The sequence below is a fragment of the Apodemus sylvaticus genome, chromosome 1 (genome assembly GCF_947179515.1).
Source record: "Apodemus sylvaticus chromosome 1, mApoSyl1.1, whole genome shotgun sequence".
Lineage (NCBI taxonomy): Eukaryota > Metazoa > Chordata > Mammalia > Rodentia > Muridae > Apodemus > Apodemus sylvaticus.
In genome coordinates this window covers 191,319,263-191,344,423 of record NC_067472.1, presented here as the reverse complement: position 1 = coordinate 191,344,423, position 25,161 = coordinate 191,319,263, and the positions used below count along the sequence as shown (strand labels likewise).

General features: G+C 51.8%; 1 protein-coding gene across 2 annotated transcripts; it reads right to left on the bottom strand.

Annotated features, from left to right (window-relative positions):
- Positions 1 to 12,810: 12,810 nt before the first annotated feature.
- Shisa7 (shisa family member 7) lies at positions 12,811 to 23,698 on the bottom strand. Of its 2 annotated transcripts, XM_052169944.1 has the most exons (5): positions 23,019 to 23,698; positions 21,411 to 21,565; positions 19,031 to 19,081; positions 17,975 to 18,124; positions 12,811 to 17,513 (listed from the first exon to the last, which is right to left on the bottom strand). In XM_052169944.1, the coding sequence occupies exons 1-5, from the start codon at positions 23,696 to 23,698 to the stop codon at positions 16,873 to 16,875; spliced, it is 1,677 nt and encodes a 558-aa protein (XP_052025904.1). In that variant the 3' UTR covers positions 12,811 to 16,872. The 2 variants fall into 2 exon arrangements, with proteins under 2 accessions (XP_052025904.1, XP_052025914.1); XM_052169954.1 differs by lacking the exon at positions 19,031 to 19,081.
- Positions 23,699 to 25,161: the final 1,463 nt, after the last annotated feature.

The window sequence follows — 25,161 nt, the reverse complement described above, 5'->3', positions numbered from 1 at the left end:
CCAACACCCTACGTTTATAGCTACTCGCAGGCCCCGCCCCCGCGCGGCACGTCTCGACCGCGTACGTCACCGCGCACGTTGATTGGCGGCCAACGCGCTTTTCCCTGCTCTCCTTTAGAGAGCGGCAGAAGTAAGAGCCCAGTTTGTGAGGAACGCTATCCAAGGAGGGCTCGCGCCGGCTGAGGAGCCGACCCAGGAGAAGCAAGCGGCTGAAAACCTAGAGCCGAGAGCAAGGGGGCCCCCGCGGAGGCGACGCGGCCGCTGATTGGGCCGTTTGAATGGGACGCCGCCACGACATGGGGTGCGCGCGCGCGCTCCAGCCTGGAGAAAGACGCGCACGCGACTAACGGTTAGCCAGGGGAAGGGGCGGGGCGAGGGAAGGCGGGACTGGAGGGGTTAAAGGCGTGACAGAAGGGGCCTTGACCAATAAAGAGGGGCGGTCGTGAGGGGCGGGTCGGAATGAGAGCTACTAATGGGAAGCCAGCTCAGTGCGATAGCCCACCCCTGGCCAATGAAACGTCTCCATTTCTCCTGTGTATGCAAATGTGACGCCGGGAGGCTGGGAGCCACGTAAGGGCGGAAGTCCGTGTGTACGTGGCGCCATTTTGTTTTGTGCTCCTGCTATGTGTTAGGAAGCACTCAAAATCAGGTTGTATGACTCCGAGGGCTTGGAGTTCCTGATCCTCTAGTGTATGACTTGTGACCTTTGCCACCCTTGTTTTTTAGTTGTTGTTGTTGTTTCGAGACAGGGTTTCTCTGTGTAGTCCTGGCTGTCCTGGAACTCACTGTGTAGACCAGGCTGGCCTCGAACTCAGAAATCCACCTGCCTCTGCCTCCCAGAGTGTTGGGATTACAGGCGTGCGCCACCACTGCCTGGTTCACCAATTTTTTTTTAAAAGATTTATTTATTTATGTATATGAGTACACTGTTGCTGTGAGCCATTGTGTGGTTGCTGGGAATTGAACTCAAGACCTCTTCTTGCTCCCGCCCCAAGATTTATTTATTATATGTAAGCACACTGTAGCTGTCTTCAGACACACCAGAAGAGGGCGTCAGATCTCATTACAGATAGTTGTGAGATACCATGTGGTTACTGGGATTTGAACTCAGGGACCTCTGGAAGAGCAATCAGTGCTCTTAACCGCTGAGCCATCTCTCCAGTCCTCACCAATTCTTTTATTTTATTTTATTTTATTTTTTTTTTATTTTATTTATTATGAGGGTGTTAGGATTGTCTAAGCTCCACCCCACAGTTACCTGGCAATAGCGAGTCAGGCCTGGCCCACTATTAAAGGGGCTTCTGGCCCCCTCCTCCCTCTCTTGCCTCTCTCTTACTCCATTTTCCTGCTTGCTTCTCTCTTGGGCTTCTCTCTCTCTCTCTCTCTCTCTCTCTCTCTCTCTCTCTCTCTCTCTCTCTCCCCCACCCTTTCCCTTCCCCTGTCTCCTCATGGTCATGGCCGGCCTCTGCTTCTCTACTCTCTCCCCCTCTCTGCCTTTCTCTGCCACCACTACCCCCTTAACTCCCCTCCCCATGCCCTGAATAAACTCTATTCTATGCTATCCGTTGTCGTGTGTGGCTGGTCCCTCAGGGAAGGGATGCCTGGGCCCGCTGAGGCACCCCCTTCCCCCACACCTCTCCACACCCCCAATAGAACACATCCCTATACCTCTCTGTCTTTCTTTTTATAATCACAACAGAGGGCATCAGTGTTTTGCCTGTATGTAGGTGCACAGTATGCGTAACTGACGCCCAGGGAGTTGAGAAGAGAGCATCAGATCCTCCGGAACTGGACTAACTGATGGTTCAAACGGCCATGTGGGCACTGGGGACTGAACTCAGGTCCTCTGTAAGAGCAACAAGGGCTCTTAACCACCAAGCTATTTGTTCTGTGTCAGGACAGGGTCCAGGAGTGGAGTCAGGTCAGGAGAATTTTGAGTGCTTGTGAGAACACTCCAAGACAAGTCTTGTGACCTCTCTTTCGTCAACACATGAAATTGTTCTTGGAATGTGTTTTGTATTCCTGTGTTCCTCCCAGGTGTAGCAGCTAGGAGTGAATTTGCTTCACGTTACCCCTACTGCTTGCTGGTGTTCTCCAATTAAATATTTAAACTGTACTTTATATGCATCTATGGAAAAGAGGCTTTTGTTTTGTGTGGCTTGTTCTTGTGATTATATACAGCCTGAACTCCAGAGACTTTTACTCCTGTGACCTTTCTTAACCCTCAGGTATGCAAATCTCCATTTCTCCACGTGTGGGTTTTGACCCCTTTGAGTCAGGGGTTGAACAGTCCTTTTACAGGGGTCACCTAAGACCACTGGAAAACAAGATACTTACATTATGGTTCATAACAGTAGCAAAACTACAGTTAAGAAGTAGCAAAGAAAATAATTTTGTGTTGGGGGTCACCACAACCTGAGGAACTGTGTTGAAGGGCTGCGGCGTTAGGAAGGTTGAGAAGCACTGGTGTAAACTGTCTGAATTGGCTGTTGCCATTCTCCCTCTGCCTTGGCAGCAGTCACGGACCAGCCCCTTACTTTACAGATTCTTAAGCTTTTTCTCCTGGTATGGAGATGAGCTACAGCCTCAAGTTGACAGAACTAGCCAATCCTGTTTGACTCCAGCATCACTGGTAAGCAAATGAAACAAAATAGCACAGGGGTAACTTCATGACTTTGGATTAAGCAATGTTTTCCTACATGTAATGCCAAAAACAGTGAAAGAAAAACAAACACATCATCTGACTCCATCAAAACTAAAAAATTCATCTTCAGAGGACCAAAGTGAAAAGATCTGGGTTGGGGTGTGGCTCAGTGGTAGAGCACCTGCCCAGACTGCCAGTGCAGGGCTAGGGTGTGGCTAGGTGGGAGACGGCCTGCCCACCTCCAGCAGCCTGGGCATTGTGAGCCTGCCTGAAGGAGCCAAACCAAACAAGGCGGGGAATAAAGTACTTGCCTTACAAGAATGAATTGATCTTAAATCCCCAGAATCCATGTAAAAGCCAGGAACAGTGGTATGCATCTATAATCCCAGGCAAAGATAGGAAATCCCCAGCTTCTGGGAGGTCAGCTGGCCTGGTATATACAGCAGCAAAGAGGGGCCTCTGCTGCAAACAAGGTGTAGGTGAGGGCTGACTCACTTACAGGACATGTATACATAAGCCTGTGCTCAAACACACACACACACACACACACACACACACACACACACACACACACGTACACACAAAGACCTTGAGCTGGGCAGGCACGCCTTTAATCCCAGCACTCTGGGAGGCAGAGGCAGGCGGATCTCAGAGTTTGAGGCCAGTCTGGTCTACAGAGTTCCAGGACAGCCAGGGCTACACAGAGAAACCCTGTCTCAAAACAAAACAATAGCAAAAAGATACCATTTGATTTGAGAGTTAAAAGAACTAAGGGAGGCAGTTGTGTAAGAGTCTACAGAAAGACTTTTGATGGCAAGGAAACAGCTGGTATCAGGAGTGGGCCCGGATATTAGCTGTCTCCAAAGTATGTAGCAATCCAGGACACTGTGTTCTTTTCTATTTCCTGTCTTCTCAGAGACGCTGCACATCCTTTTGTGTGGTGTGTGGATTCTAGAAGGTTCTCTGCACTATAGCAGCCCGAGTCTCTCTAAGCAGTCACTTAATGTCTTTCCACCTGTGCCTATAACCCTGGGTCGGAAATAGACAGGAAGCTCTTGTCGTCTTGGGTCGAGGGGCTCCAGTGATTTATCAGTATGTCAGTGGACCAGGTGCTCCCTCTAGTGACAAATGCACAGCATTTATATTTGGTAACACTTGTTTTCTTTTTTTCTTTTTCTCAAGACAGGGTTTCTCTGTGTAGTCCTGGCTGTCCTGGAACTCACTCTATAGACCAGGCTGGCCTTGAACTGAGAGATCCACCTGCCTCTGCCTCCCAAGTGCTGGGCTTAAAGGTGAGCGTCAATACCGCGCAGTGAGGCTTCCTTTCAGAGCTACAAAACCAATGTCTCTGATGTAAACGAGAAGTAACCCCAGGGACAGGGATAAGGCTCGGTCAGTACAGGGTTTACCATGTAAGTATGGGAAGCAGAGTCTGATTCTCCAGCACGCAGGGAAAAAGCCAGAAAAAGTGGCACTCATTTTTGGTACTAGTACTAGGGAAGCAAATTATCTAAAACTGACTGCTGACCTCTACACACATGCATAGACATATAATGGCATGTTGTGTACACACACACACACACATACATACACACACACACACACAGGATTTGCAATGGAATGCCTAGGATCAATAAGTATCGGAACAAATCTATTCTCACCCGTGAACTAGACACAGGCCTTCTGGGTTAAAGTTGGCACTGTCCAACTGTAAGGGTCTGGAACTCATTCAGGAGGAATGATACCCCAGACTCAAATAGCAAGCAAAGGCGAAGAGCCTTTATTCTGCAGAGAACTTGCATGCCGGGGTCTACAGCACAACAGGATGGAAGACAGAAGTGTGACCATCGCAGGGTCAGTTTAAAGGTTGTTAGAGTAGGGGTGAGTGACTTTTACCTTTCTTTCCCTTGATTAGTTTGCTCTTTCTCCAGAGCAATGGGTGTCTTTGTGATTGGTTAAGGCTCTGGTGACTTGGGGGATTTTACTGATTCTCTGTGCTTGGCTCAAGCTAGGTGCTGGGCAGCTTCCCGCCTGGCTGCCTGTGCAGGAGTGGCTTTTCCTGGAAGTGACTCGTGTAGGACTTTCTCGCAGTTCTGGAAAACAGAAACTTGGGTCTAGCTGGGCCGTGGTGGCGCACGCCTGTAATCCCAGCACTTGGGAGGCAGAGGCAGGTGGATTTCTTAGTTCGAGGCCAGCCTGGTCTACAGAGTGAGTTCCAGGACAAGCCAGGACTACACAGAGAAACACTGTCTCGAAAAAAACCAAATCCAAAAAACCAAAAAAATTAAAAAAAAAAAATTAAAAAAAAAAAAAAGAAAAGAAAGAAAGAAACTTGGGCCTAGTCCCCCAAACTGCTAGTTTGCAGCCTGTCATGGAGTTAGCCTGGCTCTGGCTTAGTTAGTTCTCTCACAACAAAAGGCCTTCAAAACCCAGGCAGGGGATGCAGCTCAGTGGGGGGAGTGCCTGCTAATCCTATGTGGAGCCCTGGATTCCATCTTTAGCGCCACTTAAAAAACGGTTGTAAAGCTCACTGTGGCGGTGCGCGCCTTTAATCGAGGCGCTCAGGAGGCAGAGAGTACTGAGTCCCCGAGTTTAAGGACAGCCTGGTCTACAGCCATGGGTAGCCAGGGTTACACAGAAAAACCCTGTCTCAAAAAGCAAAGAAACAAAAAACCAAAAAATAAAATAAACCCCGCTGTGGTGGTACACATGTGTAATCCCTGCAGTCAGGTGGTACAGGCAAGTGGACCTGGAGTTCAAGGTCATCTTTGGCTACATGGTCTAGCCTGGGTTACATAAGACCCTGTCTCAGAAAAATATAATAAAGTTTTTTTTTCTTTTGTTTATTCTAGACAGAGCGACCCTTGCTATCCTGGAACTCACTCTGTAGACCAGGCTGGCCTTGAACTCATAGAGATCCCTTCTGCCTCTGCCTTGATTGTGCTGGGATTAAAGGTATATATTACTATCCCCTGTTAATAAAACTTTTTTCAAAAGAAAGAAGACAAGGAAAAAATCGAATTACTTGAATGATGGGCATTTTGGCATGTCCAGCACCTGGGCAGGAGGACATCCTGGGCTACTTGCAAGACCCAGCACCCACACTGAGCCCTCCAGCCCTGGGGATCTCCCGCCCTCTTCTGACCTCAGGTCCTGCCTTCCTGCTGCCCAACCCACACTCAGACACTTACATACACAGGATAACTAAAAATAAAAAGTGAGTGAATAAGAGGCGAAATAAAAAGCTGTAGACTTTAGGGGTTCACAAGACAGCAGGCTAAGAAAAGCTGCTCAAAGACTGTGTTAGTGGTGCTGTGGAGTGGGGGACCTGGAAGGAAGGAGGGGCGCTGGGTTCCAGAGGCAGGAGGGCGAAGCAGCAGCGGACCTCTCTGTCTGCCCTTCCTCCGCCCACGGCTTTCTCTTTTTCCTTCTTCTATATAATTTTCATTACACTCATGTATGTATGTATGTATGTATAATTTCATACATCACAGCATCCATGTGGAGGTCAGAGGACAGCTTTCAGGAGCAGGTTATCATCTTTACTCTGTGGGTGCTAGGACTCCAGCTCAGGTCAGTGTGTGTGTGTGTGTGTGTGTGTGTTTCCAAGACAGGGTTTCATTACGTAGCTCTGGCTGTCCTGGAACTCACCCTGTTCTGGCCTCCCAAGTGCTGGCATTAAAGGGGTGCACCCCTGCAGCCCACTCAGTGACCATCTTTACCAGCTGATCCTTCTTCTTCCCCCCACCCCCAGACAGGGTTTCTCTGTGTAGCCCTGGCTGTCCTGGAACTCACTCTGTAGATCAGGTTAGCCTTGAACTGAGAAATCCACCTACCTCTGCCTCCCAAGTGCTGGGATTAAAGGTGTGCACCGCCGCTGCCTGGCTGTTGTTGTTGTTGTTGTTTTAAATAAACAAAACCTAATTTTATTTTATGGGTTTGAATTTTTGGCCTGTTTGTGCTCTTGTGTACCACATGCATGCAGTGCCCTCAGAGGCTAGAAAAGGATGCTGGCTCCCCTGAACCTGGAGTTACAGACGGTTGTGAGCCACCGTGTGGTGTTGGCTGCACCTGGGTCCTCAGGATGAGCAGTCAGTGCTGCCGGGCCGATGAGCTGCCTCCCCAGCCCCACTCGACCCCGACCCCGTTGCTTGAGATACAATCTCACTGTGTGTCCGTGATTGACCTGCAGCTGGCCAGTCCTCATGACTGCTCTCCAGAGGTCTGGTTTTAGTGGCAACCTCTCTCTCCGTCTCCCTTCCCTTCTCCCTCTCCCTCTCCTTCTCCTTCTCCCTCTCCTTCTCCCCCCTCCTCTCTCCCTCTCTCCCCTGTCCCTTTCCTTTTCTCACCTTTAAAAAGGAAAAAAATGATTTATTTTGAATTGTTTGTTTGTGTGAACAGGCATATGTGTGTGTGTGTTTGTGCACCTTCTCTCTCTCTCTCTCTCTCTCTCTCTCTCTCTCTCTCTCTCTCTCTCACACACACACACACACACACACACACACACACACACACACGTACAAGGGCAGGTACTCTGGTAAGCCAAAAGAGGGTGTTAGATCCTGGAGAACAGAGTTTTGTGAGCTGGGGAGGGGTTGGGGTGTCCTATGAAGAATAGCAATCCCCCTTACCTCCAGCCCCACTCCATCCACCCGTCCATCCATCCATCCATCTATCCACCCATCCATCCATCCATCCATCCATCCATCCACCCATCCATCCATCCATCCATCCTTTTCTTTCTTTTTTTTTTTTAAAGATTTATTTATTATTATATGTAAGCACACTGTAGCTGTCTTCAGACAAACCAGAAGAGGGCATTGATCTCATTACAGATGGTTGTGAGCCACTGTGTGGTTTCTGGGATTTGAACTCAGGACCTTCAGAAGCTGAGCCATCTCTCCAGTTCCATCCATCTTTTTCTTTTGGCTAGAATTCAGTGTGTAGCCAAGAATGACCTTGAACTTTTTGCACTGTTTTGTTATGTAGTCTTGGCTGGCCTGTAACCACTGTGTAGAGCAGGCTTGTGTTCCCATTCTTTCTTTGCTTTTCTAAATTTAATCATATTGTGTGTGTGTGTGTATGTGTGTGTGTGTATGTATGTGTGTGTATGTGTGTGTGTGTATGTGTGTATGTATGTGTGTGTATGTATGTATGTATGTGTATGTATGTATGTATGTGTGTATGTATGTATGTGTATGTAGGTGTGTATGTATGTGTGTGTATGTATGTATGTACATATGTGTACGTATGTGTGTGTGTATGTGTGTATGTGTGTGTACGTATACATACATACGTATGCTACTGCATGTGTGGAGGTCTGACGACTCTAACCTTTGGGCGTTAGTTTCTTCATTTCACCATGAAGGCTCCAAGGCTCAGACTCAGGTTTGGTGGCACGAGCCTCTGTACTCCGAAGTGCCTCGCCAGCCTGCCTACTGCTTCTTACCTAACGACATCATCCTGAGGTGTCCCTGCCATGATGGGTCACAAACAACCGTCTTCATCTTTTCCTCCAGGTGACTCTCACTGCTCATTTCTTCTCTTCACGTTCTCTCTCTCTGTACCAAGCACAGAGGGTTGGGTGCGTATACGTTAAATATATGTTTGACACCGCACTCTTGTGTTACTAGATGAGGAACAGCAGGTTACAGAATGACCTATATATAGGAAGAGTGCTTTGTTGGTGGGGAAGTGTATTGGAATGAGGAAAATTCTGGAAGGAAGCATAAAAATGCAAATGACATTTGACTGCCTGGCTGCTGCTCGCTCCGCCCTCCCCGCCCTTCTCTGGATCCTCTCATGGTTCCTCTCACAATCACCATCATTGTCAGGGTGCATTTGGCTGCCAGGAATGGGAGCCCAATCAAGAGAGGCTTGTGGAGAGAATTCAGGGACTTCCGAGGGCCATTTACTCCTCCAGAACAGGGACTTATTTGTGCTGTTCACTCAATTTTGTTGAATAAATCTGCAGATTAGCATAACAAAAATGTGCCTCCAAGCCGGCTCCCTAGAGTCCCTAGGTAGGGCCTCTCACTGTTTTCCTTGGCCCCTCCCCTACTCCCCAGGAGTGGATGTTCCTTCTTTTCCTTCTTCCCTCTCTGTTCATTTCTTTTCTTTTTTTTTTTTAAGATTTATTTATTATTATATGTAAACACACTGTAGCTGTCTTCAGACACCCCAGAAGAGGGCATCAGACTTCATTACGGATGGTTGTGAGCCACCATGTGGTTGCTGGGATTTGAACTCAGGATCTTTGGAAGAACAGTCAGTGCTCTTAACCACTGAGCCATCTCTCCAGCCCTCTCTGTTCATTTCTATCTTTTTTTTGGGGGGGGTGGGTGGATTTAAGACAGAGACCTGCTATATAGCCACGGTTGAACTGGTGGCACACTAACACTATGCAGCCCAAGCTAGCTTTGATCATTCTTACGGTTGTGTGTATGTGTTCGTGTGTGTGTATGTGTGTATAAGCCAGATCTCCACCCCACAGTGTCCTTCCTCAGGAGCTGTCCCCTGGAATTTGGGCTTTAAGCTAGTCAGCATGCCCCTGGGTTCCACCTGTCCCTATTTTTCTAGTATCCCTGCACCTGGCTCTGTACAGATGTCGGAGATTCAACTCAGGTCACCAGGCTTGGGTCCTGAGCACCTGACTGATGGTGCTGTATTCTCGGCTGGCTGTATTATGTTTTATTAAGATAGGGTCTCATGCAGCATGGGCTGCTGTTGAGCCCTGGTCTTTTTCATCTTTACTTCATCAGTACTGAAGTTAAAGGCATGTGCCCTGCCTGTCTGGGCCTTGCTCTTTGCCCCCCACTGATGGAGTTATAGGCAGTGAGGCCCAGTCTCGCCTCCGCCCTCCTCCCTCCAGTTCTTCTTCCAGGGTCATTTGAGGCAAGCTGAAAGTATTTGCAGAGGCGAACACTTAGTGACTACAGGGAGAGAACTTTCTTACATTTTCTACATCTAGTAATTAACTAAGTGTGTGTGTGTATCGAGAGAGAGAGAGAGAGAGAGAGAGAGAGAGAGAGAGAGAGAGAGAGAGAGAGAGAGAAAGGTTTGCAAGTGTTGGCTCTCTCCTTCCACCATGTGGATCTCAGGGATCACACTCAGTTCATCAGCCTTCACAGCAAAGTGACTTTACTTGTTGAGTTACCTCAGCGGCCCAAAGCCTCTCAGAGTTCACAAGTAGAGCATGGGAACCACCCCTCCCGCAGCACGGCCTGCAGGCAAGCACCAAGACATAATGGTGGCCATCAGCACACAAACATTTGGTCCTCATTAGCTTCAGTTGTCATCGATGAGGAAACCTCAGGTGAGAATTTGCCTCCACCGTCTGTGGCTAGCTAGGTCTGTGAGGTATTTCTTTCTTTTTTTTTTTTTTTTTTTTTTGGTTTTTTGGATTTGGTTTCTTTGAGACAGGGTTTCTCTCTGTTGCCCTGGCTGTCCTGGAACTCACTCTGTAGACTAGGCTGGCCTCAAACTCAGAAATCTTCCTGCCCTGCCTCTACCTCCCAGAGTGCTGGGATTACAGGTGTGCGCCACCACCACCACCGGTATTTCTTAATCTCTAATTAGAGACAGCCAGGCCTCTGCCTCAGCATGAGTCAGCGGGAGGACCTGAAGGGACTCCAGGAGAAGTTCTCAGCTGTGCCCCTCCATGAAGTGAAGATCAGGGAAGACGTGAGGCTCACAAGCGTTGCCCAGCTACCTCTATAAACAAGCCAGCTCTGCCTCCGTCACTGTCCACCGCGTCCTTTTTGTAATCTCTCCAAACATCACTGTCCTCCACTCGTCTCGCCTCAGCATATGCATCTGTCTCAGCTGGCATCGCTCTGCCAGTCCTGGTCCTCGGAAGTAGCAAGAAGCTGCAGCACACCACCAGACAGATGTGCTGGAGCACTTTTTGGTGCGTTTCTCTCTCTGGAGTCCTGACGAATGCACCTCAACTATGCATTGTAAGGTGGCCCAATATGTGCGAGTCATTAGCAAAGAATCCTTCATCGAGTGTCCTTTCCCGTGCTTGCTTTAGCAGAACATCCTCTCCCCTGTGTCTGCTTCAGTGAAACGTTCCTTCACAAGTCTGCCTTAGCCTTTCACCTGTGTCCACTTCAGGAAAACACTCCTTCACATGTTTGTCCCAGCAAAACACCATCTAACACAACTGACTCTCCAAAGCACTCTTTTTTTGTTGTTGTTTTGTTTTGTTTTTCGAGACAGGGTTTCTCTGTGTAGCCCTGGCTGTCCTGGAACTCACTCTGTAGACCAGGCTGGCCTCAAACTCAGAAATCTGCCTGCCTTTGCCTCCCAGAGTGCTGGGATTACAGGCATGCGCCACCACCGCCCGGCTCCAAAGCACTCTTAAGTTTCCATTTCAGAGGGCCAAGCCCACGGTGGGCCTGGGATATATAAGAAAGCATGCTGAGCCGGGCGGTGGTGGTGCACGCCTGTAATCCCAGCACTTGGGAGGCAGAAGCAGGTGGATTTCTGAGTTTGAGGCCAGCCTGGTCTACAGAGTGAGTTCCAGAACAGCCAGGGCTACACAGAGAAACCCTGTCTCCAAAAACCGAAAGAAAGAAAGAAAGAAAGAAAGAAAGAAAGAAAGAAAGAAAGAAAGAAAGAAAGAAAGAAAGAAAGAAAGAAAGAGACATGCTGAGGGAGCTGGAGAGATGGCTTAGTTAGCATTTAAGAGCACTGGCTGCTCTTTCAGAGGTCCTGAGCTCAATTCCCAGCAACCATGGTGGCTTATGACCATCTGTAATGTAATTTGATGCCTTCTTCTGGCATGCTGGTGTACATGCAGATAGAGCACTCATACAATAAATAATATTAAGAGAAGCATGCTAAGCAGGGCAGTGAAGCCAGCATCCCTCCATGGCCTCTGCTGCTTCCAGTTCCTGCTTCCAGCTTCCGGCCCTCAGTTCCAGCTGTGACCATCCCTCAGTAAAGGGTGTGGGAGTTATAAACTGAAACAACCCCTTTCCTCTCCCAAGTTAGTGTTACTCACAGCAAGAGAAGCCAACTAGAACGTAATCCAGTGCATTGGATCAGAGGGAGAAAAAGGTAGGGCAATGCTCCACAAACGGGCACCTCAGAGCATTCTACCTTCTCACGCCCCCTCTGAAAGGCACCCTTCAAAAGGCCCGTTGGTGTCAGGCTTGTTGGCATAGGCCTGTCATCCCAGCTAGTCAGAGGACGATGCAGCACACTGAAGGTTCAAAGTCTGCTTGGGCCGAAGAGCGAGTTTATAGTCGCCTGGGCACCTTAGCAAATGCCTGCTCAAAATTTAAAAAAAAGATACTTTTATTTATTTACTTATTTTTGGTTTTTATAGACAGGGTTTCTCTGTGTAGGCTTGGTTGACATGGAACTCATTCTGTAGACCAGGCTGGTCTTGAACTCACAGAGATCCACCAGTCTCTGCTTCCTGAGTTCTGGGATTAAAGGCACAGACCACCACTGCCCAGCTAAAAAGTATTTTTAAAATAAAAGGGGGAAAAAAAGCTGGAAATACAGCTCACTGGTACAGTACCTGTGTAACATCCATGAAGCTCTCCCTTCAGTCCTTACTACTGCACACACAGCACACACAGCAGATAAATATAATATCACAAACGAAAGGACTTGGAGAGGTGAGTAGTTGGTAAGAGCACTGGTTGATCTTGCAGAGGACCAAGTTTGGTACTAAGTACCCATATGGCGGCCGCCGCTGTCTGAGGCTCCAGTTCTAAGGATCGGAGGCCTTCATGCACTAGGCATGCATGTGGTATACAGACATCCATGCCGGTAGAGCACTCATGCATGTGTATGTCTATGTCTGTGTGTGTGTGTGTGTGTGTGTGTGTGTGTGCGCGCGCGCGTGCACTGTCCTTTATAAAAGGTACCTTGATTGCGGTGTCTCTTTACAGCAATGGAAACCTTAACTAAGACATATGTAAAAATTTTAAAAAGAAAACAAAACCAAGAATTAAAATCATATTAAAATGTCCCCTCCCTGACTCCTCATGTTCATGGATCACTCTGAGCCTTCGGGAGATAATTTTAGAAGTTCCTCCCCAACACATGTTAGTATGCCTTTCCCAGACCTATACATACTCCGCTACATGGGGAAAGGAGGTCCCCAATTTCCAAGTGACCAGGTGAGAAGAAAACCTTGAAACTGAAGATCAGGAAAACAGCTGTTTATTCCAAAACAAAAACCACCCCCACCCCCACCCCCAGCCAAGTGCCAGCTCCTTTGCTGTCCTCACCAGGAAGTGGAAGGTGAGTCCTGCACTGGGAGGAGGGGAGGGAGTGAGAATGGGGTTCAGAGGCAGAGGAACCTCTGGCATGGCACTTTTGATCTTGTCTCTGATGCCCCCTCTGCAGCCCCCACCAGAAGGGGGCTTTCCTGCAGGGCTGCAGGGCAATGCGCTCCCTGCTCATGCGATGCGTGTTTCTGTTTATTGGGGAGCAGGGGGGAAGGGGAAGACTCAGAACGCCAGGTCCCAGCTCTGGAAGCATCGTGGTGATGGTGGGGGATGAGCAGAACAGGGCCTGCTGGCCCACCCTCAAGACCTCTCCCCACTATGGCTTTATTGAAATAAGAGGTCGAGACTTCAGGGTCAGGCAGGTGGAGGGTGGAGGCTGGGGTGAGGGCAGATCCCAGGAAGGAATTCAGGTTGGGGAGGGATGGAGGGAAGGAGAGAACCGGCAAACGGGAGCTCTCCAGTGCTTGGGGGCTGAGGAAAGCTGTGTGTCCCAGGGAAGTGTTAAGCAGGCCTGAAGGGGGGGCCTAGGATGGATGGGGAGCCCATGGGGCGTCTATTAGTCGGGAGATGGAAAACATGGTGCTCGAGTTTAGGAAGATTGGTGGTGGCCTCCTACTTCCCTCAGCGTGGTGAGAGCCTGGCACCATCTACCCCACTAGGCTCTGGGCAAGAAGGGGTGGCCACAGAGGCTAATATTTGGGGAGGGGACATAAGAGGGAGAGGGCGGCCTAGAGGAGGGAGAAGTGCCCCCCTCCTCGCCTTAGGGGCTGGGAGGGGGGCATGTAGCCCTTTAAGAGTGGGGAATGGCCGCCCCCCTGAAACATGGCTATATGTACAGAGAATTGGGTGTGGCAGGAAAAGATTGTGCAGTGGGTGTTATGGACTCCCTGAATCCCCTGGGTACTCCCTGGTACGTTAGGGAAAGGGGCGAAGGAGCACCCTTGGCCTTTTCAGGTGTAGGTAGCAGGGGCCATTGCTCTCAGATATACATACCCCAGGAACAGGCCGACAGGTGGCTTATCAGTTGTGACATCTCCTGCATCCTCTCTAAAGAGAACTTGGCCCAAGCCAGCAAGTTCTGATCCTGGTTGGGACCAAGTACCAGGGATGGAGTTGGGTAGGGCAGTGATGCCATCTAAGGGCTGGGAGGTTCCCCCTCTGCTGCTGCTGTGGAGAGGTCACCGAGATGACCCTGTCACCGAGCAAATGGCTGGGCAAGGGACAGTGGTAATCCAAGAAGAGTTTGGATGCACTCGCCAGTGAGTGGAAGGAGGCTGGCCAAGGCCAGTCTGTAGGTGAAGGTGATCCAGGTGTCTGTCTGGATCAGGAGTGAGGCAGTGACACACTGAGAAGGGCCAGAGTAGGGTGACATTAACAGGGAGAGCCTAGTCCATTGTAGGGAATGGGAAATGGCCTGTTGTGCTGGTTCCCCTGGAGAGAGGAACTGTGAATGCCATGAGACCCCAGAGGACAACTGAAATACAGCCTGTCACAGCATTTGGACCCTGATACGGCACACAATTGCCATGGGCCTTGGAAGATGAGGACACATTGTTACAGATCACACAGTTTTACATGGATTCTGGGAGAGGATGATGGAGCCATGGCTGAAGTGCACTCTGGAAAATGGTGACATTATTTGTTGTCATGGGTCCATGGAGTGATGACATGTAGACTCCAGAGGTAATGATATCACTGGATTTCAGAGACGCTAAGTCATGGAGACACCGGGGCTAAAGTGGGTCAGGGGAATGAAGACAGCATTGACTGTTATGGCTGCTTGGAGGCAATGGCACCACGGTCACAGTAAATCCAGGTGAGTTGTGATAGGACATGACAGAAGGATGGCTCTCATGGATTCACATTGTGTGTGACACTTGTGACACTCACTATTCGGTGGATCCTGGGATGTGATGATACATGACTGCAAGAATCCAGGAACACCACAGTTGGAGTGGATTTTATAAAATGGTGACATCACAGCTGTCGTGGCTGCTGAGACATGAAGATCTGGTTAAAGTGGATCCTGGGAGGTGACACTGCAGTTATAACGAGTCATGGGAAACACTGGCTCTGTCGGTCCTAACAAGTCCTGGAAGAGAATGCCACCAGGAGGGGAGGCGTAATAGACTTTTGAAACGTGAGGACGTCGTCCATGGCACAGCCTGGGAGACAGGACACCATGGTTGTAGTGGTTCCTGAGAGATGAGGACAGCATGGTTCCGATGGAGCCCGGGGGATGGTGAGGACTGTATGGCTGTGACTGCTGGGAAGGGAGGAAGACCCCTAGCTGTGGTGGGTGCTGGGAGGTGACACGGTGAGCACGCTGTGAAGGATTCTGGAAAGCAGTGAGGACATGCTTGTGCTAGATCCTGGGACATCGTGATGACATGTTGTTTGGACCCTGGGAAATGATGACACCATGGTTGGGAGGAATCATGGGAGAGTGATGACACCATTAATGGTGATAATGCCTGGAAGATGGTATGGTAGTTGAGGTGAGTCTTGTGGAATTCTGGGAAATGACACAGTTAACATTGAACTCCAACTGCTATACCATCATGAAAGGACGACACTGGGTGGCATTGATGATGTCACTGGCAAGGTCAGCAGCACACATACCCTCCCTGCCCCCTCTAATAGAGATGGGGACTCTGTTGGCAGAGTTGATGTCTTTACATATGGCAGAAAAAAAGTGATGCCAGCCTTTGGCTCGCCGATGAGTCGCCTATGAGTGGGACTTTCGAAGCCTCATGGATCGAAGTGGCTTTAGAGCCAGAGCTCACCCATGGGTGCCACCCCCAAGGACTCACTGCACAGGCCCCGCCTTCCTTCAGAGGGGTAGCAGACATCCATTGGCTCTGCCCCGGGGTCATGGGAAGAAATTAGTCGTGGAGCTTAGTGAGAGGGAAGCAAGATAAGGACTGTGATGACACCGTCATTACGCAGTCACGACTGTTGGTCGTCTAGAGTGGGGACCACCTCTGAGAGGGAAACATTCTCTGGTGATGTCCAAGCAACAGAGGGCACCAGCAGCAGCATTCCACAGACACATCTCATGACACGGCACAGCAATAGAGGTGTCTCCTGGTGCCATTTCCAAGTGGGTGGTGGCGCGGTCACACCACAGAAGGGCCTCACCCTGGAGAGGTCCCAGGAACAGTGGTCATTTCTGGTAATGACATCACATAAAGAGGCACAGTCCCTGTGATGGCGCCATTGGGCAAGGCACCTATTCTGGTGATGGCATCACAGGAGGGAGGCAAAATCCTGTGACAGTATTGTGGAAAGGAGGCCTAATCTTTAGTGAGGACATAATTGGCAGGGCGTGGTCCACTGCTCTGTGTCCCGGGAAAATGGCTTTGTTTGTAGTGGTGGCATCATGGGATGGAGGCATCTTCTCCATGGCAGAGAAACATTTTCCCTGTGATGATAGTTGCAAGAGGCCTTGGTGCTCAGTCAGGATGGTGTCAGGTCAGCAAGTCTCAAGGAGTGGGAGGCTTGCCTCTGTAGTGACACTGCAGGAAGAAACTTTTCTTTCTAGGGATGATGGGATGGGACAAGGCATTGTCTGTAGTGACATCACAGGAAAGGAGTTTCTGTGGTGATGTCATGCAAAATGGACATAGCCTCTAGTGATGACCTCATAGGCAGGGCTCTTCCTCTGTGGTGACCTCATAGGAAGGAGCTTTAGTCCCTGCAAATGACATCATGAAACACAGACATATTTGCTAGCATTGACCTCATGTACAGGCCTCCTTCCTCTGGGATGACATCATGGGAGGGAGGCCTTGGTTCAACAGTGACAAAGCAGGAGGAGAGATCTCATCTACTGTAACATCCCAAAAGGAGGCATGGTCTCCGGTCCAAGGGCCCATCTGCTCTCAGACCCTTGGTGTGTACGATAAGCCTGTGAAGGAGATCTGGGCTGGGAAAAGGGGGCCTCGGGAGCCACAGTTCCCAGCACTCCACCCGGCCTCAGACAGTCACTTCATTCTTGCTGGCAGTGCGCAGGTGCTGGGGCAGGTGGTGCCCAGGAATGAACTGCAGCTGCTCCAGGGTGCCCTGGCGCTGGAAGGGTGGCCTGCGGGCCAGCGTGCCCCCACCCCCGCCTGTATCAGACATCCAGGCTGGCTGAGGAGAGCCGTGAAGGGCATGGTGATGGTGGGCGTGCAGGCCCGACGGAGGCAACCCATGCAGGGGTGTGGGGGGGCCCCCAGGCCCCAGCAGCAGGTTGGAGTGTGAGGCAGCCAGGCTGGCCCGGGTGGTGGGATCTGGGGGCAGGGCAGGACTGCGTGGGGGTGACAGTAGGTGCTCACGACTTTGGCGAAGCGCCTCCGGTGAGGACAGCAGCAGGTGTTCCTGAGACACCAGGCGAGCTCGAGGCAGCGTGAACTCATATCGGGAGGCTCGGCCGCCATCACCCAGCAGGTGCTCCTGGGACATCACCCGTCGGGGGTTGGGTGCTGGTGCCAAGCCCAGCTCCTCAGGGCCACCCCAGCCATCCATGCGGTAGCCACCCCCAGTGCCGGGCCTCCTGAGGGCGTGCAAGGGCAGCGTTCCGCGAGGCATCTCCAGATGTCTGCGCTTCAGGTAGGCTTCATCCAGGTCTTTCTCAGCTGCGGAGAAAACAAAGACAGAAACATCCCTTGACAACCCGGAGCCTCCCTCCTCCAGCCTCCTTACCAAAGCCCCAGGCAGCACCCAGGACGCCTGAAAGCTTGATCGACAAGAGTCACCAAGCTAAGCAGGCCATGTGGGTCACGCCTGCAATCACAATCCTAGGGAAGCGGAAACAGGGTCTGAGGTCAGGCTGCGCTACGTAGTTCCGGGACAATGTGGGTTACAAAGCAAGTCTCTGTCTCAGAGAAGCAGAATTAAACACAAATAAACAACACACACACACACACACACACAAAACCCCAAATAGCCCGATCTAACCAAAATATCTCAGGTAGTGTCTAAGAAAAGCTGGTAAGAAGACTGAAACTTTTTGCGCCTCCCAGCACTGCCGCCCGCTGTCCATGGTGCTGACCCCCCACCCGCCATTGGCTGAGTTCCCCTCCCCAGGCTTACTCACCCAGCCTCTTGAGGGAAGAGTATCGATTTAGTTCTGATTTCACAGCAGCCTCGTAGGATGGGGGAAGATGAGAGAGGTTGTGGAAGGATCGAGAGCAGGACAGCGTGGAGTAGTGCAGGGAGGGGCTGGGCGGTGGCATAGCACGCCAGTCTGTGGCGGGGAGAAGACCCAGTCAGTCCAGCCCTCCACCGTCAGACCCAGCCCTAACCCTTAGACCAGGGATCCAGACCCCAGCCCTCCTCTCTCAGATCCAGATGTCCAGACTCTACCCCTCTTCCTTCAGACCCGCGGACCAGAGCCCAGCCTCCCTCCTTGAGACCCAGAGTCCCAGAGCCCTCTCCTCTCAGACCCAGGAGTCCAGACCCCAGCCTCCTCCTTCAGACCCGCAGACCAGAGCCCAGCCTCCCCCTCAGACCCAGGGCTCCATACCCTTTCATTCTGAAGCCCGGACGTTCAGATCCCATCCCTCCCTCAGAATGAGGAACCCAGAGTTACCCCTCCACCCTGAGACCCGGGATCCAGCTGATCTTTGCCCTAGTCCCTCAGACCCAGGAGTCTGGGCCCAGCCTTCTTGCCTCAGACTCCAGTCTATGCTCCCACCCTCCTCCCTTAGATCCCAACTTTCCTCCCACAGCCACAGGGTGAAGATCCCAGCCCTCCCTTTTCAAACTCAGGGGTCCATGCTCTGACCATTCCATGGATCTGCGATTTCAGGCTCCGGACCTCCTCTTTCAGAGGTCTAGGCTTTGGGAGGTGAGGATCTGGAGTTCTAGCCTATGGACTATGGACTATGAAACCTCATTTATCAGCACCCACTGAATCCCGGCCTCAGCTGGGGATGCATTCCATGCATCTCCCCAAACCGTGACAGGAAGGAGATCCACCACTTCCGGTGTCCTCTCGAGGACACTGCAGCTGTCTTGTGGGAGGGGGGCAGCCCCGTGTGAGCACCGGCTCACAGGGTCTGACTGGAGCTCCACCCAGCACCGGGCTGGGGCTACCCACAGTGGGGCCTGAGGACCCCCGACTCCCAGGGTGCCTTGGACCTCTGCGTACCCAGTGTGGCTGCGCGGTGCTTGGGGCTGTTGACGTTGTAGTGCAGGTTATCTGAGGGACCGAGAAGGGAGGTGACATCATTGTCATCGCCATCCCAGCAGGCACTCCTGCTTGGAAGTGTGTCACTTCTGGCTGTCAGGTCAGTACAGCCTCCACCCCCTCATTAGGACCCCACAGGTTGACTTATTCTATTGGCCCCTTGGGGGAAACAGGATGGGTGCTCATGATCATGGTTGGGGAGTGAGATGTCGCCCTTCCTCATTCACCCCAATACCCAAGCCAGAAGTCTGGTGGTCTCCATACCACCTCTTTCCCTCTTGCTACTCAAGCCTGGTGGCCCCTCCTGACCCCACATCTCTGCCTTACCTAGCACCCTCCCTCTGAGTCACCAAATATGCCCTTTTTTGTCATCTTCCTAGTCCATATTAAGGTGAGAAGCCAATCACAGTGGTTGCCCATCCCCCCAGGGCCCAGATGATGCCTTCCATGGTTCACTATCCCCTACCGGAAAAGTGGACCATGGGGGTGGTGTCTGAGGCTTGCCGTTTGTACATCTGCAATGCTGGTCTCAATGCCTTGAATCGCTTCCTTTCCCTATTTGAATTAAATTTCTCTAAGGATCTAGCTTGAGGCTTCAAGCAGTGGGTAACGCCTGAAACCCCAGCATATGGGAAGCTGAGGCAGGTGGATCTCTGAGTCCAAGGCCAACCTGATAGCCTTGGTGAGTTCCAGGACAGCCAGGGCTACTTAGAGAAACTCTGTCTTGGGAAGAAAGAGACAGAGAGGGAGAGAGGGAGGGAGAGACAGAGACAGAGAGATTAAGCCTGGCACTGTGGCACAAGCCTGTAACCTCTAGTACTTGAGAGATATAGGAGGGAGGTTCAGTGGTTCAAACTCAGCTACAGAGTTTGAAGCCCAGCCTGGACCAGATGAGACCTGATCTCAAAACAAAACAAACAAACAAACAAACAAACAAGTCAAATTCCACAAAGACCTAGTTTGAATGTCCCCTCATTATTACCATTAAAAATCGTCTCCTCTGTCCACCCCTGACTCAGTTCAGGCCCTCTTCTGTTATTCAATGGGCCTCCTGAATCTCTCTCCTCTCATCTTTTCTAACATAGCTTGCAGATTCCAGAACATGGGTTGGTTTTTTTTGTTGATGTTTTGTTTTGGTGGTGGTGTTTTTGTTTGTTTGTTTCTGGACAGGGTCCCAATGTGAACTGGCTGGCCTAGAATTCACTGAGATCTGCCTCCCAAGTGCTGGGCACTTGGCACTACTTACCAAGTAAGTCTCTGTCTCTGTCTGTCTGTCTGTCTGTCTCTCCCTCTCTCCCTCTCTGTCTCTTAATTCCCAAGACAGAGTTTCTCTAAGTAGTGCCAGTCCTCTAAGCCCAAGCCACCAAGCCTGGCTTCCTTCCAATCTTTTGCCAGGCTGGAGATAAAATCCAGGGTCCTATGCTAGGTAAGCACCCTAACTACATCCCAAGGCCCTTAATGTTGGATTCTAGGCAAGTGGGCCCATGAGCAGTTCCAGCTCCAGCTCCTCACGGTGAATTCTACCCCTGAGCTGTTGGACATCTCTCTCTCTCTCTCTCTCTCTCTCTCTCTCTCTCTCTCTCTCTCTCTCTCTCTCTCTTCCTCTTCCTCCTCCTTTTTGGTTCTTTGAGACAGGGTTTCTCTGTGTGGCCCTGGCTGTCCTGGAGTGCTGTCGGCCAGGCTACTCTTGAAGTCATAGATCTGCCCTGCTCTCTGCCTTCTGACTGCTGGGATTCAGCGTGTGAGCGCCTGCTGCCCAGGGTCTCTTGGTTTTCTGGAACAAGATCTCTTTATTAACCCGGGCTAGCCTCCAACTCTTCATCTTCCTACCCCAGCCTTCATTCAGAATTTTGGGACTAGAGCTGTGTGTGCCATCATCTGTCTGTCTTCCAGTCATGTCTGTCTGCTCCCTCCTCAAAGCACCTCAGTGGTTTCCCACTGACTTCAGAGCGGAGAACCTGAGCTTAGCCTGAAGAAGTTTAGAACTCTCAGCTGTCTGTGGTCTCAGGTCTGAGAGCCTCACAAGCTCTTCTCCAGCCCCCCCCCCCCCCCACACACACACAGAGTTCCTGCAGCTGAAGTTGCCCCTCTCTCTGGGAAAAGCACTTCCATACCACTCCCCCATTTCCTAGCTCAAATAAGACCCGAACTTTTCCTGCCTGGGATGACCTCGGGGAGTTCTCTTAGGATGAACGGGATTCGTGTTGGAGGAAGAAATGTTCACAGCTGATGCATGGAGACTGGACTGGGGCCAGGGTGTCAGGGTTGAGGAATGTCACATGAGGAGGATAGAACCACAGGAATGAGGGCCTGGCCAGAGGCACCAGGCCACTGCACTCACCGAGGTTGGAGGGCTTCATGGTGTTGTAAAGGTTCTTGGGCGTCCTGGGGGGCATGCTGTCTGGGCCTCCCAGTCCTGGCGTCAGAGAACTGCTTCTGGCCCGGTCCGGGCGGGCTGCAGGTCCTGCTTGGTGCCTGAGAATATCCACGAGAGCTCTAAAAACGGCAGATGGATGGGCGGGTAGTCAGGGACTGGGATGGGGGTATGGGTGAGGGTCCGGGGCTCGTCCTCCCTAGCCTCTTCTTTAGGGCATGCGCAGTGCGGAGATGTGATCCAGCTTTGGCTATGCGTCTTACGTCAGTCTGTCTAGGCCACATTTCTTGCTTGATGAATTCCTCCAGGAACCCCTTCCGAGGTCTCTCCACAGCCACCTGTGTGGCCATGCCCCACCACGAGCTAAGACCTTATAACTGTCCCTTGGGCAGCCTTCCTGGTTGCAATAAAAGACGCCCCACTTGCTCGCTTCGGCAGACCTTTCTGACCGTTTTCCTCCTTGCGATCTTTCACAACAGACCTCCCCAATACATTACCCATCGGGTCACTCACTGCTCAGCATGTTTCCTGCCTGGAAATCACAGCTGCCCTCTCCTGGTCTGCAGCTGTAGTCCTTGCCTCTTGTCTGCCCTCATACACAGCCTCAAAGGTGTTTCGCTTGGTTATAGCTATCTCTAGTGGCTCTTCATAACACACAGAAGAAATGCAGCCCCTGCCTGTTCCTCCTGACACCCCGTAGGAACAGGGTGCCTCCCCGATGTTTCAGTTTCCCTCTACCTGGATTGACCCTCACACAGACACCTGAATGGCTCTGATTTTTATTTACTTCAGGGTCATGCTCAGACAGACTCTTTCTGATTTTCAACTAAACCCCTCAACTAAACCTTCAACTAAATCCCTCCCCCAAACCAACACTCCCTCTGTTAACTTTTTACATTGGTTTGTTTTCTTCACAGCACTTGCCAGTGTCTAGAGTTATGTTGCATATAGGCTTGCTGGATCTATCACAAATATTTAATGAGCACTCACTCGGCTAGGACTCTACATTAATCAGCTCAGTTAACTTCCTTTACAGTCCAAATAAACGGGGTGTGTGTGTGTGTGTGTCAATTCTTAGCCCTGCTGTCTATGCGGGGAAGGGCGCCCAGCATCACACAGATCACAGGCAGAATCTTTGGACATAGGAAACAGGCTTATCCAGAAAGACGGAACTTTTGTTCCATTCCGTATCCCTAGGCCCTGGTCCACAGAAAGTGCTTAAGAAATGCTGGTTGAATGAATGAATTCTCCATACCAATTCTCTTCTACAGCCAGGTCCTTTTGTTGCTTCTGTCATTGGGTTCCAGTTACTTCCCACCACTAACTTGGACCTCAGCCATCCATGTAGCCACGCCCCATGCGCAGGGCCCGCCCCCAGCCAAATCACCCTTATTGCCTAGAGCACACCCCCAAGCCGGTTGCCAGACCTCCCACAGAATGAGGCCTGCCCCTTAATCAGTTGCTCCACCCCCCAGCACCAAGGAACCGCCTCCATCGGAAGGTCTGTTCCCCGGTGCCCAGCTCCAGGCTCCCTCCAAGCTCCCTCCTGTCCCTCCAGCCCCAGCTCACACTTACCTGGGCACGTTGATCTCCCGGTGCGCCCTGGGCGCACGTGACGCCTTGCTGAAGGCCACTTTGGCACCGACGCCCACCGCCAGGGCGAAACTGATGACTCCACACACCACGTAGGCTGTGCTGCCCCCTGGGCCCTCTCCCCCACGTCCCCCAGCGCCCCCGGCCCGGCCCCCTTCCAGCCACCCTGCCTGGCCCGGCCCTGGCCCCCCACCCGCACCCCCAGCGCCCCCAGCGCCTCCAGCCAGCGGCGGGGGCGTGGTGGCCCAGCGTGGCGTGTCGTAGTTGGAGCAGGAGGCCTGCGCCAGGCGCATGTGGCGGTGCTCGCAGCAGAAACGGTAGTGGCAGGTACCACAGCAGAAGCGGTAGGAGCCGGTGCTGCAGTTAAAGGTGGCGTCGTACTGGCCCATGACATCGTAGTAGCCATGGCAGAGCTCGGCCGGAGGGGGCGCCCGTGCCGCTGCGCCCGTGCCACCCGCGGGGCTGGTCTTGGTGGCATTGGCGCCGGTGCCTGCCGCGCCCCCGCCGCCCGCCAAAGCCCCGGTCAGGCGCCGCAGGTGCGCGAGGAGCGCGGGCAGCGGGCCCGGGGCCACTGCGCTTGTGTCGTTGGATGGGCGCGCCCCCACCGGGCCCGCGGCGGAGGCTAGCAGCGCGACGGTCCCGAGTAGCAGCAGGGCCGGCATGGTGCACACCGGGACGCCAGGCTGCGGATCCCAGAGCCAAATTGCAGCGTTGGGAGGGGAGGGCAAAGGGAGCGGCGAGAGAGGGGCTCAGCAGGAGAAAAGAAAGGGTCGGCGGGGATGGAGGAGGGACATGCAGAAGTTTTTAAGAAGGGAGGACTTGACGGAGAAGGAAGGTTTGAAGGCAGAAAGCAGAGGGGGGAATTAAGGAAGGTGTGTGGGAGGGGAGGGGGGTGAGCCGCAGCCAGAGACCCAAAGAGCCCAAGAAGGAGGGAAAGAGGAGGGAGGGAAGAAAGGAGGAAGAAGAGGGACGAAAGGAGAGATAGGGAAGAGAGATGTGGGGTGTGGGGCAGCAGGTAGTAGGGGAGGGACGAGAAGGAAGGAGAGGAGAGGGAGAGAGAGAGAGAGAGGGAGAGAGAAATAGAAAGGGAGAAATAGAGAGAGGGAGGGAGAGAGAGAGAGAGAGAGTTAGTTGAGAGTGCAGTCATGAAAGTCGTGCCCTGCTCTCCACATAGGTGCAGAGATACTGATACTGATGGTACTGACGAGAGGACTCATCAAACAGTTTGGTCCTATGCACCTGTAGAACAGCTGACAGACATACAGGTGACGCCCGTGTGTGACAACCTAAGATGCCTCCTAGTACTGCTTAAAAGACAACAACAACAACAACAACAAAAACCCAAAACAAAACAAAGCGACAACAGCAAAACAAGCCGGGCGTGGTGGCACGTGCCTGTAATCCTAGAACTCTGAAGGCAGAGGCAGAAGGACTGTCTCAAGTCGGAGGCCAACTTGAGGTATATAGATGCGTTCCGGGGCTGCCAAAGATACACAGGGAGACAAACGGACAGACAGAGGGAGGTTCTCTTGGCGGTGGATACACAGTATAGTCAAGAACTACTTGCTTACAGCTATTTGGTTTATGATTTGCCAAAGAAGCCCTACCTCTTTCCTACACATACACAAGTGTACACACACACACACACACACACACACACACACACACACACACACGATCTCATATACAAGTGTCACTGCTGTTCACAGTTTCAGAAGAAACATATTTGGTGTGGGGGTGATGAGATGAGAAGTGGGACTGGGTGGGTGGGTCAGAAGGGCAGGCTTTCTACCTGTCTCCATGGCAACTGTCCAGGCAGGTCAGGAACAGGCCAGTGTGGGTGGGCAGGAGAAGGGATGGGGTGGAAAGACAGCCTGGCAGGGACGGGGACAGCACAGCCCCGCCCTGCCACCCCCTTCTGGGCAGATGAGCAGTTCTGTGCTGGGGCCAGCAAGCAGAGGCTGGGTGTTTCCTCTCAGAGGCTCCCCTCTTCTCAACGGGCATCTGGACAAGGCCCAGGGAGGCAGCTCTCCAGGCTCAGAGCAAAGGCTGTGCCCCGTACAAAGGACAGGGACTCCTGGAAACAACCCTTGGGTGTCAGGGACATTAAGAATACAGCCTTGAG

Bases quoted from the DNA above. Each gene is read 5' to 3' on its own strand.
- Shisa7 (XM_052169944.1), bottom strand. From the start codon at position 23,698: ATGCCGGCCCTGCTGCTACTCGGGACCGTCGCGCTGCTAGCCTCCGCC. The intron at 19,082-21,410 runs GTGAGTGCAGTG...TCGGTCCCTCAG, and splicing joins CATGAAGCCCTCCAACCTCG to ATAACCTGCACTACAACGTC. The intron at 17,514-17,974 runs GTGAGTAAGCCT...TTTTCTCCGCAG, and splicing joins CTCTTCCCTCAAGAGGCTGG to CTGAGAAAGACCTGGATGAA.